The following is a 17,136-nucleotide window of genomic DNA, read 5'->3' as shown; positions in this document are numbered from 1 at the left end:
TTAAGGCGCAAAATAAAAATAACAACATGTTTCCTCCATGCAAATCTGAGCTATAGGTGGGTTTTTTTTTTATCATGGAGATGCTGCCACTCAGCGATATTACAACTTACACTTACACTACACACTTGCTCAAACCTAGTTTCTCTTGACTGCACACACACACACACACACACACACACACACACACACACACACACACACACACACACACACACACACACACACACACACACACACACACACACATTCGCTCATTTCTCAAGTCACCCAATTTTTTTTACTTCTGCGTCTCAGTCTCCTCCCCTCCCACAGGGACATGTGGGGATGGAAATCAGTTGCTCCTCTCTGCTGTTAAATGGCTGATGCAGAGAAGCTGCTACTTTCCTGTCACAAAATCAGTAATCCATTACACATGTAGGAACTGCACCTTTAATTTCACGACAATTATTTCACCGTTCTTGCATCTCCTGTTTTATTTGTAATTGTATTTATAACACATTTCTTGATAAAAAATAAATAAATAAATCTGTAATTATATTATATATTAAATTATTGATGATCCTTAAAATGTTCCACTCCAGGAAAAACAGGTCACCATAAGGTCACAAACATGCTCAAACATCTTCAAACTGACTCTTCATTTGCCCCTGAATTTATGATTAATATAATAATAATAACAATGATGATAATAATAATAATAATAATAATAAACAATTATGTGTGTTTTAATGAAGCACAAGACAATAGTAGGTTATTAGAAAATTAATTGAATGATTGAAATGAGTGATACAGAATCTTGGTGACGCGTTAATCTGACCGGGAGTGGGATTAAATAAATAAATAAATAATAATTTATTAATAATAATAATAATAATAATAAAACGTCAGGCTGTATGGATGAAACATACATGTTCAAATTGTATTAATAAATCTGTATTATTCAGATTATTGTATTATTCTGTATTATTCAACGTGACAACGTGCCATAATTTGACTGATTTAGGAGACGCGTGAATGGCCTATGTTTTTCCTAGAGGTATGTGCACGCGCGCGCTGAAGTGCTTTAAAGGGGTCAAATGTTACATTTGTACAATATTTAATAATTTGATAAATTTGCGCAATTCAATTGAAACCAAAGGGAGCGAGAGTAAAAGGAACGGTACAGCGGCCACATTTGTGCGTGTTCCAAAATAAATTAAAAAGTGCTCGGTAATGAGTGTCCAGCATCGCGTGGATCATGTCCACGCAGAGCCGAGGGTCACTTTCACGCAAAACACTCCTCATCCCCTGGCTGTTGTGAGACTGTGCCGGGACAGCGAGGAGAAGGAGGAGGAGGAGTGAGAGCGAGTCTGACCACTATACCCTCCACTGGCGCCACGCGCCCGAGTGTTCGGTGTGTGCGAGGGCGTGAGTGTGTGTGTGTGTGTGTGTGTGTGTGTCAGTGTGTGTGTGTGTGTGTGAAAGCCACCACTAGTCGCCCCCAGTGCTCTTCAGTCTCCACTCTCCCTTCTCACCGCAGACTGAACGTCACGTCCGCACTTGAACTTGAGTTTTCTCCCATTGTAGAAGCCAGAGAGCCGCACACAGCCGCACAGCCGCACACAACCGCACACAGCCCGGGGACGCATGCGGGGACTCTGCAGCTCTAGCACAAAGACCAAACAGTGTGGCAGTGTGTCCTCAAACCAGCGCCGGGCTTTGACTTGAAGAGTTTAAGTCGAACCCACCCGCCCGACTGGCACTACCAGTGCAGCAGAAGAAGTGCCCGCCACCGCTTGGCGACTCCCCGAGGTGCTGCGCGGAACAGTTTCTTTCTTTCTTTCTTTTTTTTTTTAAAACACACTTTCCCAGGTAACTTTCAGGTGTGTCCGAAAGGGGCCACGCAGTGTTCAAGGTGGCCGGAGAGTGGACACAGGTAGTGACCCAGCACCGGGAGCTGAGCGCCGACCTCCCGCGCCTCGCCGCGTCTCTTCGCTCCGCTGCGCTCCTCTCTCCGCTGCGCTCCTCTGACATATGGTCTGAAAGCAGCCGCGGCAGAGCCGGACTACTGTCTCACCGCAGCCGCAGTCACCGCCGCCGCGACCCAACAAGGGAGGAGGCGCACAACCATTTTGGCACCGAGCTCCGAGCGAGCGCACGGACGCTCACCCAGGAAGAGCACAGCCGTTACCCGCTGCTGCTGGAGGGACATCCACTGGAAAGGGGTCACTGCGAGGGCCACGTTTGGGGCCAGTGCGGAGGCAGAGTCGGTGTCTGGTGGCCAACGAGCGCTCGGTTTTGGGGCCAGATTGCGGTCGGTATAGAGCAGGAGCAGCAGCAGCAGCAGCAGGAGAAGGAGCAGCAGCAGGAGAAGGTGGAGGAGGAGAGCCGACCCTTCCAGCGCTGCTCTCCGGGCGATGCCAGTGTAAATGCCAGGGCAATGTCCCGACGCAAGCAGGGGAACCCGCAGCACCTGTCCCAGAGAGAAATAACACGTAAGTCAAGCTGCACAACATCATTACGCCATTTTATTCCTTTCATTTCAGTCTTTTTTTTGCTTTTGAGGATGTTTTTTCTACTTCCTCTAGTTCGTAAAATTGCATTTTCAAACTTTGCCAAAAGTGTCTTCTGGAGGCCATGTCTATTTTTTTCTCCGTTTTTTAAAATAAACAATATTAAGCACATATATAAATGCACTTAAGTGCTCACTACAATGTGTAAATAACACGCTGTCATTTTTTTGTGGGGCGGGGGAAAGACTTATTTGACTTTTACGCGCAGCTCGTTGAGAAGCCGCACATCCGTCCTGGTGTAGTTCACTGACCTATGACTTCTTTATCCTTACAGTGTTTGTTTGTTTGTTTGTTTATCTGCGTCACCGGAGAACAACGACACTCTTGATTTGTTTCTATTGACAGTCAAATGTGCCTCTACGGTGATTTAATTAGGTTTGTGTTTTTTAACGCACTTTTACGCGCATATAATATGGAGCTGTGATACATGTCATATTTTGTCACGCGCAAATTAGAGACAGGTTCTAATTAATTAGTTTAATTGTGTCATTGATATATTAGACAAAACAAGACCATATTTTACTTGCATTAGAAAATGGTGGAGTTTATTTAAACACATCATTATATTCTTTTTTATACGCCTCGCGCTGTGTTCCTCTCTTCTCCAGCAGCTCTTTCTCTCTGTCTGTCGGCTTGTTCTCGCGCTGTTTACCCGTTTGTCTGCCGCGTGGATGCAAAGTTTATATACGTCCATCGGTTGTGAAATTAATAATGCCTTTAGATTATTTAACAGCTTAACATCTGGAAACAAATCTTTATATTGTGACATGCCACAATTAAATGGTTGTATGTATTTATCAAATCAGTTCAAAAGAAAAGAAAAAAGAAACAACTTACAAAAAAGAGTGGGAATTCACATTTCATTCATCATTTTTGGGCCAACGGAAATTAACTGTAGTTTATTTCTGTTAATATCAGTGACTTTTAAAAGTGAAATTTACACATATACTAGGCAAATGACTTCAGAAAGGAAGAAGGACCAAAAAAACAGAACCACCTGTTGAAGCAAAAAATGAAACTCCTGAGCAGATTGAAATGTTGTGGCCTTAGCAGCTGACATGCCTTAAGCAGTGAAACTTTTTTTTTTTTTAGAAAAACAAGGGTAATGGGATCATTAATCCAGCAGATCATTGATGGTGTATCAGTGTGTGTGTTTGTGTTTTTGTGTTCAGAATAGAGAGGGTTTGGCCCATGCTGCATGTGGAATAGTTGTCAAATTAATCTCTTTAAAAGCCTTTGCACACACCTACAAACACAGGCTGTGGCGTAGTCTTGAAAACTGCCCTGCATATTGAGACGGATTATTGTTATCACTTCAAAGACAACGGAAAACATTTTTGAATCGTACTCTGTCATTTGTAAATCAAATAAATACAGATCTGACCACACTGTAGTGCCATTCTGACCTGCAAAGGTCAGATTATAGATTATTTAATTTCACTGAGAATTAACACAAAGGGCAGAGAAAAACACAACATGTACACATAAACATGTACGAGCACACACACAGAGAGCATGTGTGCAAGTTAAGGCTAATAAATTAACTTTGTTTAGTGTATCACTTCTACACTCTCACTGTGTGTGTGTGTGTGCGTGCGTGCGTTCATGTGTCCTCAGAGCTCTGAACCCTTGTCTGATAAATGCTGCACATTCCATAATTCACACTCCCCAATTCAGTCTATGTTTGACACACACGCACACACACACACACACACACACACACACACACACACACACACACACACACACACACACACACACACCACAAACACACACACACTTATTGTGATTCTTCTCATGCTCATCAATAACCCTGACAAAACTGAAATTGTGGAATTGGGGTTCTCCTCCTCATAAGAAGGAAAACATTTTCAGGACACTTTCAGGACATTAGATTTTTGTCTTTAATATATGTTGACTGGAATGTGTGTGTTTTTTTTTTTAAAGTGATGAATACGGTGCCTGGGATCAGCTCTTTAGTGCACATCATACAGACTGAATTATAATCATGTCCATGTGAATTGTCCTCTGTCCTCAGTAAACAGGTCTAATTGTGAAGTAAATCTGTCCCCGTGCTCATTCACACTCACTTCCTGTCAAAACCAAACAATCTGCCCCAGAACAACTTCATCTGCACTTTCTCTCCCCCCAGAGACACATGGTAAAGATTCATCAGTGTGTGTGTGTGTGTGTGTGTGTGTGTGTGCATATTTGGGTGTCACCATGCTGAGACAGTTTACACCCAAAGGTGCAGACTTGCCTTCTGCTTCTCATTCACCGCAAATAACCACAGCTTTGCTCTGAGAGGCTGATTTAGTGTGAGGAGATGCAAACGGGACGAGAGCTCCCATTGTAGCCGCACACACACACACACGCACGCACGCACGCACACACACACACGCACGCACGCACGCACACACACATACACACACACACAAACAAACAAAGAGGGAGAGGTTGTGTCGCCCACTTGAGATGCATGTTTCCCTTTGGCTTGTCAAATAGCCATGCACCCTGCTGGGCCTAAGTCTTTGTTAGAGAGAGAGAGAGAGAGAGAGAGAGAGCGAGAGAGAGAGAGAGAGAGAGAGAGAGAGAGAACACTTAAGTGTTGTGTGTGTGTCCAAGAGCTGTTTAAAAAAAAAAAAAAGAAACCTCGAAATGATAAAAAAAACCCTGTGTTTTATTAAGTGTCACAAACTTATTGGACTTGTTCTTTTTTTTAAATCAGGTTCTTCCTGGTCTTGTTGTTCCATCTTCTAACAAACGCACAGGTTAGCTCACAAACCTTATAGTTAATGGCCTTGCGTTGTAACTAAAGGTACAGTCCGTGTTTCACACTGTCCGTTGGACACCTTTTTGTCGATTTGTGCACATTTTTCTATGTTTTTTTCTATTCATCGAAATATGTAAAAGAGAAGTGCACATGAAAGCTGAGAGGTTTGTGTGTGTGTGTGTGTGTGTGTAGGTCTACAGGAAGAGCTGTGCTCATTTCACAGACAGCGCATCCCCTGTGTTGTTGTCGATCAGCCCATGATGTACACACTCTTTCACTACTGATAACTACTCTCTACACACACACGCACACACATAAACACACACAGGCTCTGTTATCGTTTGCTCTTCAACCCCCCCCCCCAAACCAAACCTCCATCTTTGTCACTCTGTCTCTCTCTGCTGTCTTTTTCTATGTCTCTTTCCCTCTCTGTGTTGTCCTGCTAGGGGGAGCTCTCAGGCTGCTGGTGCTGCACTCGCTCTGCTGGTCGGTGAGAGTGTGTGTGTGTGCGCGTGCGTGTGTGTGTGTGTTAATCAGATGATATCAATGCTGAAAGACCACATTCACCTCTTAACTGTCAACACCGAAACACTCTGTGCTTAACTCTCTTAGCTGTCGCTCTGTCACACTTTTAATTTACACCATGTACTGTAAGTTGTGACATGTGCAGCTGTCTTTTGCTCTCTCGCTCTCTTTGTGTAATGCAGCAGGAATAAATGATCTTCATTTTTTTTATGAACATATTATTTATCACTTATATTTTAATAATTTGAAAGTAAATAGTTTGATTAGAAATTAATCTATAAGCTAGTCCAGATTTCAGAAAAAAACACTAACTACACTAAAAAAAACACCCCAACAACTAATTGGATGAATAGTAATAAAAAAATAGGAACACACAAATTAATTAAGTTAAACTTAATTAAATGTGTGTTTTAGAATTGAATACATTTGTCTAATCATTTGTAATGATTTGAATGTGTGAATCTGTGGACTCTTAATTTGTGTGTTACGCGTCCAGGTCCCTCAGGTTGTCTGAGACACAGCTTTACTTTCTGTCAGTCAGAACTCAACGTGTGGAGCAGCGTTCAGTTTTAACACTGTTGCTATTACCATTTATTTCTCAATCTAAATTCTGTTAATAACAGTTTCTCTCTCTAAATGCCTTCTTTCTTCATGTTGTCCTTCTTTTGCAGTTTGTCATGATGCCTTTTTGTCTGAACTCCCCGTATCATTGTGCATGTGAACTCTACAGTCCTCTAATATCTCAGTTTTTTTTTTGTCATTACACTCGTGTATAGGAGTGTGGCGTCACCTCCTGATGTAGCTTCAATCTCAATGGGTATTTACTTGATAATGAGTTACATTTGCAAATATAGGCTGTAACTGAAACTGATAAACTTTTAATATGTAACACTTCCTGTATTTTTATCTTTCTGCTCTATGTCCTGTGTGTGTGCAAGAAACATCTCTGCTTTTACCACAGTACAAGCAAAACAACCACAATTATTAGATCTGCTAAACATTTAGAGGTGAATTTTGATGAAGATTTGAATTCAACCATATTACTGCAGGTGTGTGTGTATGTGTGTTTGCGCATTCTGTGTGTATACAGTATATGCTATACAGAAAATACAGAATACAAAAATACACATTATTATCATTGGTATTATCAGACCAAACTTGAGAACTTTTTTGCAGCAAATTTGGGAACATTTGACAGTTTTTTGTATTATTGCTTCTATTTTTTACTTTTTTAAATGTCGTTGCCAATGCATTATCTAATGATTTGTGAGTGTGAATATAATGTGATGATGGTGTGGGGAGCACGGAGGGTCTAGATGCATTACCAGGACATTTACAGTGAAAGGCCGTCATCAAAGGACGCCAACCTCCCTGATGACGGGAATTCACAGTAGAGCTGTTTTGGCCTCAACATTAGCCAAACTCTATATTTTAGCCTCGCAAACACCTGCTGCTTTAGCCTGACTGTCAATAATGCATGTGTTATTTTTGAGACATTCATTTATAGAGATTGCATTTCCTTTTTTCCTTTTGTCTTCACCTCCGGTTAACCGAAATCCTATTAGCACTCTCGTCTGACTCACCCAAGCCTTATTAGGTAAATTAGGCCAAAGCAATGTTCTTTTTCCCCTTATACATCTGTTGGTAGGGAGCACACTGAGCACTCCACATGCGTTAAATATAGGCCAAAAGAATAAATAAATAAAACAGACAAATGTACACTCTTTGTATATAACATGAAAGTGGATTTGGCTGCATAGGAACCATATGGATCAGTGGTAGCTTCAAATGATATCATGCTATTCCAGGGAAATTTGCCATGATTATTTTTCAAACATGGAGCTGCGTTTTTATCGAGGATTGCAGGCACGACAAATTAAAAAAGAAAAAAGAGAAAGAATGTGCTTATCCATACTTTCCCAGGAATCTGATCACGACCTAAATAGTACATCAATTACCACAAGGTGGCAGCAGCAGCACTACGGAGCAATCGTGTTCTGGTGTGGGCTTAACAATGGGGTGAGTTGACTGAAACACGACAAAAAAAAGGATCGTTTCTGGATTCGGACATTTTTTTATGACGTTTTAAGACGTCCATGAAGACAGTTAGTGATTTCCGCTCTGGGGGCACACATTTACTGCTGCCTACATCAGTGATTACAGATGTTTTATCGTTTTGATTCTGTGTCTTTGTTCATTTCTAGCGAAGTGACACAAACTCACCGAATGAGGCAGCAGCAGCAGCAGCAGCTTCTGATCTTGTTTTTAAGCCGTGCTTGTGTTGCAGTGACGACAATACTGGCACTTTTGTAGCATGTAAAAATGTAAATTGTTGTGAATGATATGATATGACACGGCCCTGGTACACACATTAACATATACACACAGTCAGCTGTGTGTCACTCTTTGAAATCATGTTTCTATAATTATCAATTTCTTCGATTGAAGTCTGCTTTGCAGGGTCACTGTGTTTGTTCCAGGTCAGCTCACACACACACACACACACTCACGAACACGCACACACACACGCACACGCACACGCACACGCACACGCACACGCACACGCACACGCACACGCACACGCACACGCACACACACACACACACACACACACACACACACACACACACACACATGCACAGTGTCCTCATGCACATACAAACATGATATGACACATGGTGCATGCAGTACAAACATGCAACACACATGCAAAGGGAGGGGATGCTGTGCGGAAATGTGGGGCGACCGAGCTTCGCACACTGTACACCTGCTCTCTCGCACGCACACACACACTCACACACTTCCTGTGGCTTTAGTTTGTTTGGCAACACTGCAGTTGTTTACGTGTGTATTTAAATCAAAGTAAATGTTATAAATGTTGTAAACTTTTTTTTTTAAACATTTTTCTTCAGTAATTCTTTTTTTTTATGTTTGTATATTTTTTAAAATGACCTGTGGTCCTTAAACTCCACCAACCTCTCTATCTTTATAATAACATTTGTGTATATGAATGTATTAACATGAGTTTATTTGTTTGAATAAACAGTCATTGTATCTTTTTCTATTTAATTGCTTTTTTTCCCCTGTCTGTTTTAATGTGCTGGTCATGAGAGAAGTTGGCCTCATTTTAAGAAAAGCATATTCGTAATAGAGGATTCATGAGTACAGCGTGTGTGTGTGTGTGTAATAAGTAGCAGTGAATTTAAAATCTGAGGTGTGTGCTGCTCCATCGGGAGCCTTCACCTGATGCCCAACCTGAGGACAATGATGATGATTTTGATTATGATTATGATTACAATTTTACTTGTTCCTCTGTACCTCTTTGGGTCACTTCACTCTAACCTCCTCACAGGAGATGATATAATGACACATGTTCTTCGTGGTGGGCCGCAGATTTTAATCAAGGGCTCACATTATTTATTTTATATAGTGTGTGTGGTGCATACTCGTATAATTCATTTATAAAGAAAAAACGACTTCCTGGTCAGAAGGTGGGGAAACCCAGCTCTATCAGTGTGTAGCTAAATGGCATTTATCAGTCTGACATGTCTCTTCTGTTTTTCTCACTACAGCTGAGATCGAGCACCCAGATGGCGGCCTGCTCTCCGACTCCTTGCTCCCGCAGCCTGTTGGTCTACCTCCCCACCCGCTGGAGCCCAGCCTGGCCCACGCCCTGCCGCCTGGCTTTCACGCCGACCATGATCTGCTGACCTGCGGGCAGTGCCAGGTGACCTTCCCACTGGGTGACATCCTCCTCTTCATTGAGCACAAGAAGAAGCAGTGCCAAATGCCACTGTTGGCCAACGGCTGCTGTGACAAGATGAGTGATCGGGAAGGAGGGAGTCCCGCTCTGCAGGGCCTTCGTCACCTCGGCGGGCAGCGGGTGGAAATGAGAAAGGTGGTGGAGCCGGTGGAGATCGGCATCCAGGTGACGCCGGAGGAGGAGGTGGTGGGAGGAAGAAGAGGGGAAAGAGGTGAAAGGGGAGAGAGGACGCCCAAAGGAATTTGCCCCAAGCAGGAAAACGCACTGGCAGGTAGGCTCAACCTCACTCAACAAAGTATGTCATACTCCAAGACAATGAGTTTTTGCAACAGGGTAGGCAAAGCAGGAATCTCATCGGGGCCTCAAGCTAAAGAAGGCACCTGAGAACAGCAAACAGTCAATTCAACAATTACTCAGTAGACTGAACTCAACGCACATAATACAAATAAGCTTTTTGTTTCAGTTAGTGTGTTGGCATGAGGGTTTGTTCTGGTTCAATGTAGGGTCCCATGTCCCTTTTGCCCTCTTTTTGCCCACAGCTCATTCTTCCTTAAAACACCTCTGGTATTAGACTCTGGTTTTTAGGGTTACACAGACTCTTTCTGTGTTTCTCACCACAGTGGTGTTTAGGTCTTGTGTCACCCAGTGACACGGTGGGGATGGCAACTTTGAGCAAACAGGTTGGAGTGTGTCTGACAACACTAAGAAGCACCCGTGAAAAATTGTACGTTTTAAAAACCCGCCCACCCTTGCGTTGCTGCTGCGTACACACAAACGCTCCCTCAGTCAGGTCTGACAGTTCATAGTAGATTAAGGGAGCAGCATACAAATAATGTTGCACGTCACTTTAATGCTTGATGGCTTTCGCCTCCAGCAACAGGAGTTCTGTCCATCAAGCCTGACTTTTTAGCAAGAGATGCTAATGTTGCTAAAGTAATTATGAAGGGGGTTTCCATTGTTCTTATGTTGTACATTCTACTCTATTTTTTAAAACACATTCAATATTATAAAATTGTATATAAAATGTAATATAAAAAAAGTGTTATAGCAGAATTTGGCCATAATGATAACAAGTTTCATTATTTTCCAACACACACGTAAATATTCAAAGAAATAAAGCAGGTATTATGTGAAATGAAAGGTAATAACTGTAATTTAATCATGTTTTACAGATCATAAACAGTAAATATTTTATTTTAGAGTGTATTTAGTGTATTGTCACTCTGCTTTGAGAAGAAAAAAAAACTATTATACCATACTACCATAAACCAAATTGCCTAACCTTACAGAATTGATTTTATATATGTGAATTAAATATTGATATCGAATGATTTATAAAAAAGAATATCCCATATCGCTAATCCAGACTTGTCTTGTAATGATCTATTTATTTATATTATCTATTATCAATCGTCTCATGCTCCTTTCATAAAAAGACACAAAGCAAATTTCCCAAAATGTTGGTACTAGACAAAAGGGGGTTGAACCAGCAGTTTGAAATCTACATTTTTAGATTTTGTGCAGGTATTTTGTGTAGATGCCCAGCCTATCAGAGAGAGACAGAAGGCAATGTTCATTCCACTGGAAGGGGAGGACAGCAGAGAGAAGGGAGAGACTGGCACATTACCCACTCAAAGTCCTAAACCCCCTCAAGGACTCGGCTAGTTGAAATAAATTGTGCAAAACATGACAGAAAGACTCACCCTGACTTTTCAGCCTAAGCTGTCTGCTTAAAAGGTGAAAAGCTCATTAAAATTCAAATAAGCTAAACAGAAAAAAAAAACACTGTGAGTAGAAGGAGGAGGGCAAGGAAAACAGGGGGATGGGGGGGGGGGGGGGTTAATAAGAAACAATTTTTCTCCGCTGTTCAGTTTTTAGCATTTTAGCAGGAGAGCAGCTGCAGGAGGACAAGCAGCAGTTATCTCTCAAACCAGTCGTCAAATTCAGAGGAAGTCAGAGGACGAAGAGTGCTCTCACACCATCCCTGTCCTCCTACAGGTCAGTGGGTGAGGACAAACTCAACAAAGCTGCAGCAGCAGCAGTCGCAATTAAGTCACACCCAGAAAGATATCAATGACTAAAGATGAACATAGATACAAGATTAATATGTATATATATATATATATATTACTTGGGATTTATATTGTGCTTTGGGTATTGTCTTTTAAAAGTGGGTCCTAAAATTACAATCAATCCAATATTTTGTGTTTTTTAAAGATTGACAGGCAATATGATCCCTGTAATAAAAGACACCGGCAGTTTCTTAATATATAAATACATGAGCAAACATGTTACTATACATAAGAGGCTTGTTGATTCATGTAACGCAGGAAACCAGTTTCTTCTCACCTGGTTTGCTCTTTAATATTTGAGTCAAACCTGCCTGACATTTGGACACAAACACAGACTTAAACTCAGAGGAGAAGAGGTTATTGGCTCAGAGCCACGACGTGGAAATGTTCTCACAAGTTAATGCTCCTCACTCTGCTGCTCTGAATCAGTCAGATTGTGGTTTGGCCTGTAAAACTTCATCACTGGGTTCATATAGAACCTCTGAGAAGCATCATCACGTAACTCCTGAAATGAAACACTGTGTTCATGTCGAGGGCCAAATGAGGTACCATACATACCATACAATTCAGAGCAAATCAACCTTAAAGATGAAGTAAAGTCAGAGATGAAGACGTGTCATATATGTCAAATATTAGTGAATGCAATCAATACTTTCTCATAAAATGAAATAAATTGTATAGCCTCAGAAGGGCTAAATATCAACTACTGTTTCAAAGCTCTATACTCAAAAGAACATCACTCTAGAAGATAAATATAATGCAGACATTATTTATGAATCATTTTCTATGAAATCAGCAATAAAGTAATGACTTGATGTGCTGTATTTCTGTAGCACAGCACATACAGGCCTGTAGTCAGTGTAAAGCTAAAAAAGAAGAAGCAAATACAAATACCCCCTCTTCTGGTTCGGGCTCTGAGTTTTCAAAGTACACATTTATCTGTTTACTTTTTTTTTTACAGGCAAAGTAAATTGATGTGTGATATTAACGTGTGTCTGGAAGAGCAGGAAAGACATAATATCTTATTGGCCGACTGTGGGCTCTGGGCCTTGAGTTTGACGAACACATAAGGAAATGCAACTCTCTTACTGTAGTTGGCCACAATTTTAGGTTGGTATTATTCATGTTTATGTGTACAGGCATGTTTTTCCTGCTGTGTTTAAATGCTTGCAGTATATCTCACTGTTAATCCTCCTGTGGAATCAACTCCACATGTGCAACGTTTAGAAATTCGGGGGGCGCAATTGTTATGATATTTCTTCATAACAGAGCGCGCAATAATTTTCACATTAAAAGCAAAAACATATTAGCGGCTGAATTGGACGTGCACTGCAGCGGCAACTGTAAACTATATTGCCGCAATAATGTTTTTATGTTTCAAAAATTACTCTCGGTATTTCACAGTTTCCACATGAAATATGTCTGACTAGCACCTTATTAACACTCAGCGAGGACAGAGGGGTTTATTAATGGATCCAGAGTTTAATTTGGTGGGAACACGCTCAGCCCTGCTCATAATCACCGGGGGGATTGATATATGGCAGGTGGAATTTTCTTCCCCTTTGTGACACTTGCTGAGATTGTTCTCCCATAGATTTCTTTTTAACATTTAACATTAACATCTTTCATTGCCTGGTGAAGTGGAGGGTGGAGAAAGGCATAAGTAAAGGTAGAGAGAGAGAGTATGTGTGTATGTGTGTGTGTGTGGGCGGGGCGTCTGCGGTAAAAGTGATCAGGGAGTTTGAATGTCAGCGCAGAGCACGGCTGATGACAATGCTTCATAATTGGCTCCCAGCAGGTCGAATAAACAACTCCTTTGTTTTCAAACTTTTTCATCACTTCCATTTGTTTCCTTGTGTGAAATGGAACACACTTTCTCTATTGCTCTCTCTCTCTCTTTCTCTGTCTCTCTCTCTCTCACACACACACAGACACACACACACTGGTTTATATGACTTCAGAGGAACATTACATTGACTTCCATTCATTTCCTGGAGACTTACTCTAACCTTAACCACAACTGCTACTGGGCTAACCCTATTTAAATAGTAGCTCAGGAATGAACTGATTGGTTTGTTTTTTGTATTTGTTTCATATTCCAGAACCACGACCATCCTTGTTAGGGATGAGCCCGATATGATACTCAGTACCAAACTCACTGGATCAGATATCGGATGGATAAAAAATTTAATTATATATATATGTATATATATATATATATATATATATATATATATATATATATATATATATATGTGTATACATACATATACATATTTTATGCTTCACTATGCACAGACAGTAAATATGTCAGCAACAACATTTTAGCAGAATTATGTGTTGGGCTGTTTATTTATTCTTAATGGGGGGAGAATATTTGTTACACAGTTGGAGAATGATGTCTTGGAAATAGCCTGAGACTGTAGGAGGTAAATTCATCAACACAAATGCATTTTTTATCAACTACATATTTGGAAAGGTCTAAAATGACTGTACTGGACTGATCTGAGGTCCTACATGACCTTGGTATTTATTATTTATATTATTTTTTATCTTTATTTATATATTTCTTTCTTTTTTAATTTTTATGATTTTAAGGTATTTATCCCATTAAATAACACCCAGAAGTCTGAACTAAGCCTAACCATACAACATGTATTCATTCCTTAACGTGTAATAATTTATGTCACGGGAACTTATCACCGTAATGTGAACAGATTTAGGCCCCCACAACATGAGTTATACATGTTCTTTTCTTTTCAATGATATGTTTATTAACAGTTTTGTCAGTCATATATTTGTATATATATGCTTTTCATGTTAAACATGCCTCATTATCCAAAGTGCAGAATGTTTGTGTAGAACTGTAATAAAGGGACATTTAAACAAATACAAAAAAACAAACAAACAAACCAACAAATGATTTCATTTCTCAGTTTAAGTAGAATGTGTGAGGGACAGTTAAGGGTGTTCAAACGTGTATCCTGCTTAAGAAAAAGTGTAGATCGTGTTGCAGGCAAGAAAGCAGCGACTCTCAAATGTAAAAATAGAATAAAGAAGTAGAGAGCTGATGAACTCAACACACAAAAAGGTTGTTAAAGTAGTTAGAGTAGTTAATAATACAGTTAATTCATACAGATACACAAAATACAGGGCTGACCCTTTAGTGGCTAATATGTATGTTTGTTATTGTACTTTTCACATTTTCAGGGCGGAACAATTGTAACACTAGGTGTAAACAAGTTCTTCTTCCACACTGGCGGTGTGTTTCTATGTGTTTTTGTTAATATGGTCAAATCCTCCAGAGTCTGGTAAAGGCACTTGCAAAGAAAAGGTTTAAAATGGCTGGTAACTGCATTGTCGGACAATTGTTAGCTGGTTGAACTTCAAGTGGAACTTTGCAGGAGAAACAGGAATTGCTTTATTGCACCACACACACACATCTCCCAGCCAGACACTGGCAATAAGATCAAGGTAGTGAGAACGTTATTTTAGACATTCATCATGGCAGAGCCGAGCGAGGGGCTCATTAGTCGGATGGGCTTTTTTTCCGAATGGCGAGAACTGAAAAACACAGAAGCATGCAAAACGGATGCTCCACGGCTTGTGTTTGTCGGCTTCCTTGAAAACAAAAATGCACATGGCCAGGAGAGAGGAAAGGAATTAAGTATTTACTACTCATGTTAAGATTTCAAACAAGAAATGAAAGAAAGTCATTTTTTTACGGAGTTGAGATCAGGGGGCTGGTTTATTTAATTTTCATGCACGAAAAAAGTGATTTGTTCTCATGCACCTGATTGAAAATATTACATTTTCACTTTATGCACTGATACACACTCAATGTGGGTGCTTTGTCACGTCAAGTTAAAATGTATATTCATCAAATTGTTTTTTGTTTTTTCAAATTAAACACATGTTTTTATTTGCTGAAATGGCGTTGATTGTTATGAGCCTAAGTTGAGTAGCACTCACTCTGCCCTCTGATCCAACCTGCTGGACATTAATGATGACCACCACAGGGTGATGCTCCATGACAGCACAGCCACAAACACTCTGCTGTGCTGTGTGAGTGTCCACCTCTATGACACATACACACATATACAAACACATACACACACACACACACGCACACACACACACACTATGGACAATTAACTGTATGTGTAATATGCAAATTTTGAATTTTGGCACAAGAAAACACACACAATTAAAATATTTGTTTAAACTGCACACACACACACACACACGTACACACAGGTTTGTGCAGCTTTTCTTCTTAGGACTCTGCATTGACTTCCATTCAATAGTGAACTATTCACAATATGCAAAGTTTGGCGTCACAAAAACACACACAATTAAAATATTTGCTTGAAAATTACACAAACACACACACACACACACACACACACACACACACACACACACACACACACACACACACACACACACACACACACACACACACACACACACACACACACACACACACACACACTGAGCACAGTTGTGTGTGTCCTTAAAATATTTACCGTACACTTATTTAGAGACTGAACACACACTTAAGCTTAAGCACAGCGTCAGTATGTGTGTGTGTGTGTGTGTGTTTGATATAACAGCCTGTACTTTAAAGCCATTAAGGCGCCCGCTGCTCTTGTTTTTTTTTTTTTTTCTCTGTGTGTGTTGTTTTAATAAAGCTGCGAGGCCTCTTGGATGGAACGCCGGCCTTTTTTGAAGTGGTAATTACTCTGGTTTGTATCGCTGCTCGCTCACTCTCCCCTCTCTCTACATCTCTCACCCTCTGTGTGTGTGTGTGTGTGTGTGTGTGCGTGCGTGTGTGTGTTAAGTTTAGATAGAATCGCCCCGAAGCATTTAAAAGGCCTGAAAGGATGTAGACACACTTACGCACACAAAGAGGAGGTACAGTTAACGTGTTGGTAGCAACTTGATTTGTTTTCTTTTTTTCTTTCAGTTTGCCCATTTATTTCCCCCCTATTTTCCTTGTTTTTTTTAAATGAATTATATACATATACAGTATATTCACACTTCCTTTACTCTCTCTTAAGTATAATAACAAAGAAAATACATAATTATATAGAACAAACAAGGACATCGACACAATTCTCCTCTTTTTGGCTCTATACACCACTATTTGAAATGAAACGAGATAAAGATGTGCTTTAACTGCACATTTTCAGCTTTAATTTGAGGGTATTTATATCCAATACTATATGTGCCTCCCACTTTGTAGTGTGTATGTGTGTGTGTTCTTGTATTTGGTGACTGTCGAGACTAAAACCTGACCCTAATGAGGCAAAACCTCATTTTTGAGACTCTTGTTGAAATTTAGGGATAAGATTTTGAATTGTGGTTAATGGGGTGGTTATGGTTAAGGTTATTGATATGGCTTTGTTTAGGCTCACCAATATGATTGGAGGACAGAGTTTTTGCGAG

At 40.4% G+C, this 17,136-nt stretch overlaps 1 protein-coding gene across 1 annotated transcript in view; it reads left to right on the top strand.

The window, feature by feature from the left end:
- Positions 1 to 2,419: 2,419 nt before the first annotated feature.
- The window catches only part of LOC310942805 (B-cell lymphoma/leukemia 11B-like), a gene marked incomplete at both ends in the record, with an annotated part of 36,961 nt that continues 22,244 nt past the window's right edge, over positions 2,420 to 17,136 (top strand). The window contains 2 exons of the mRNA XM_083908245.1: positions 2,420 to 2,474; positions 9,423 to 9,884. Of these exons, the coding sequence (XP_083764371.1) occupies positions 2,420 to 2,474; positions 9,423 to 9,884 (517 nt within the window). The remainder of the gene's footprint in view (positions 2,475 to 9,422; positions 9,885 to 17,136) is intronic.

Source organism: Microchirus variegatus (genome assembly GCF_963457635.1).
Source record: "Microchirus variegatus genome assembly, chromosome: 21".
NCBI lineage: Eukaryota > Metazoa > Chordata > Actinopteri > Pleuronectiformes > Soleidae > Microchirus > Microchirus variegatus.
Note: the sequence above shows the minus strand (reverse complement) of the source record. Positions and strands in the feature narration are given on the sequence as shown.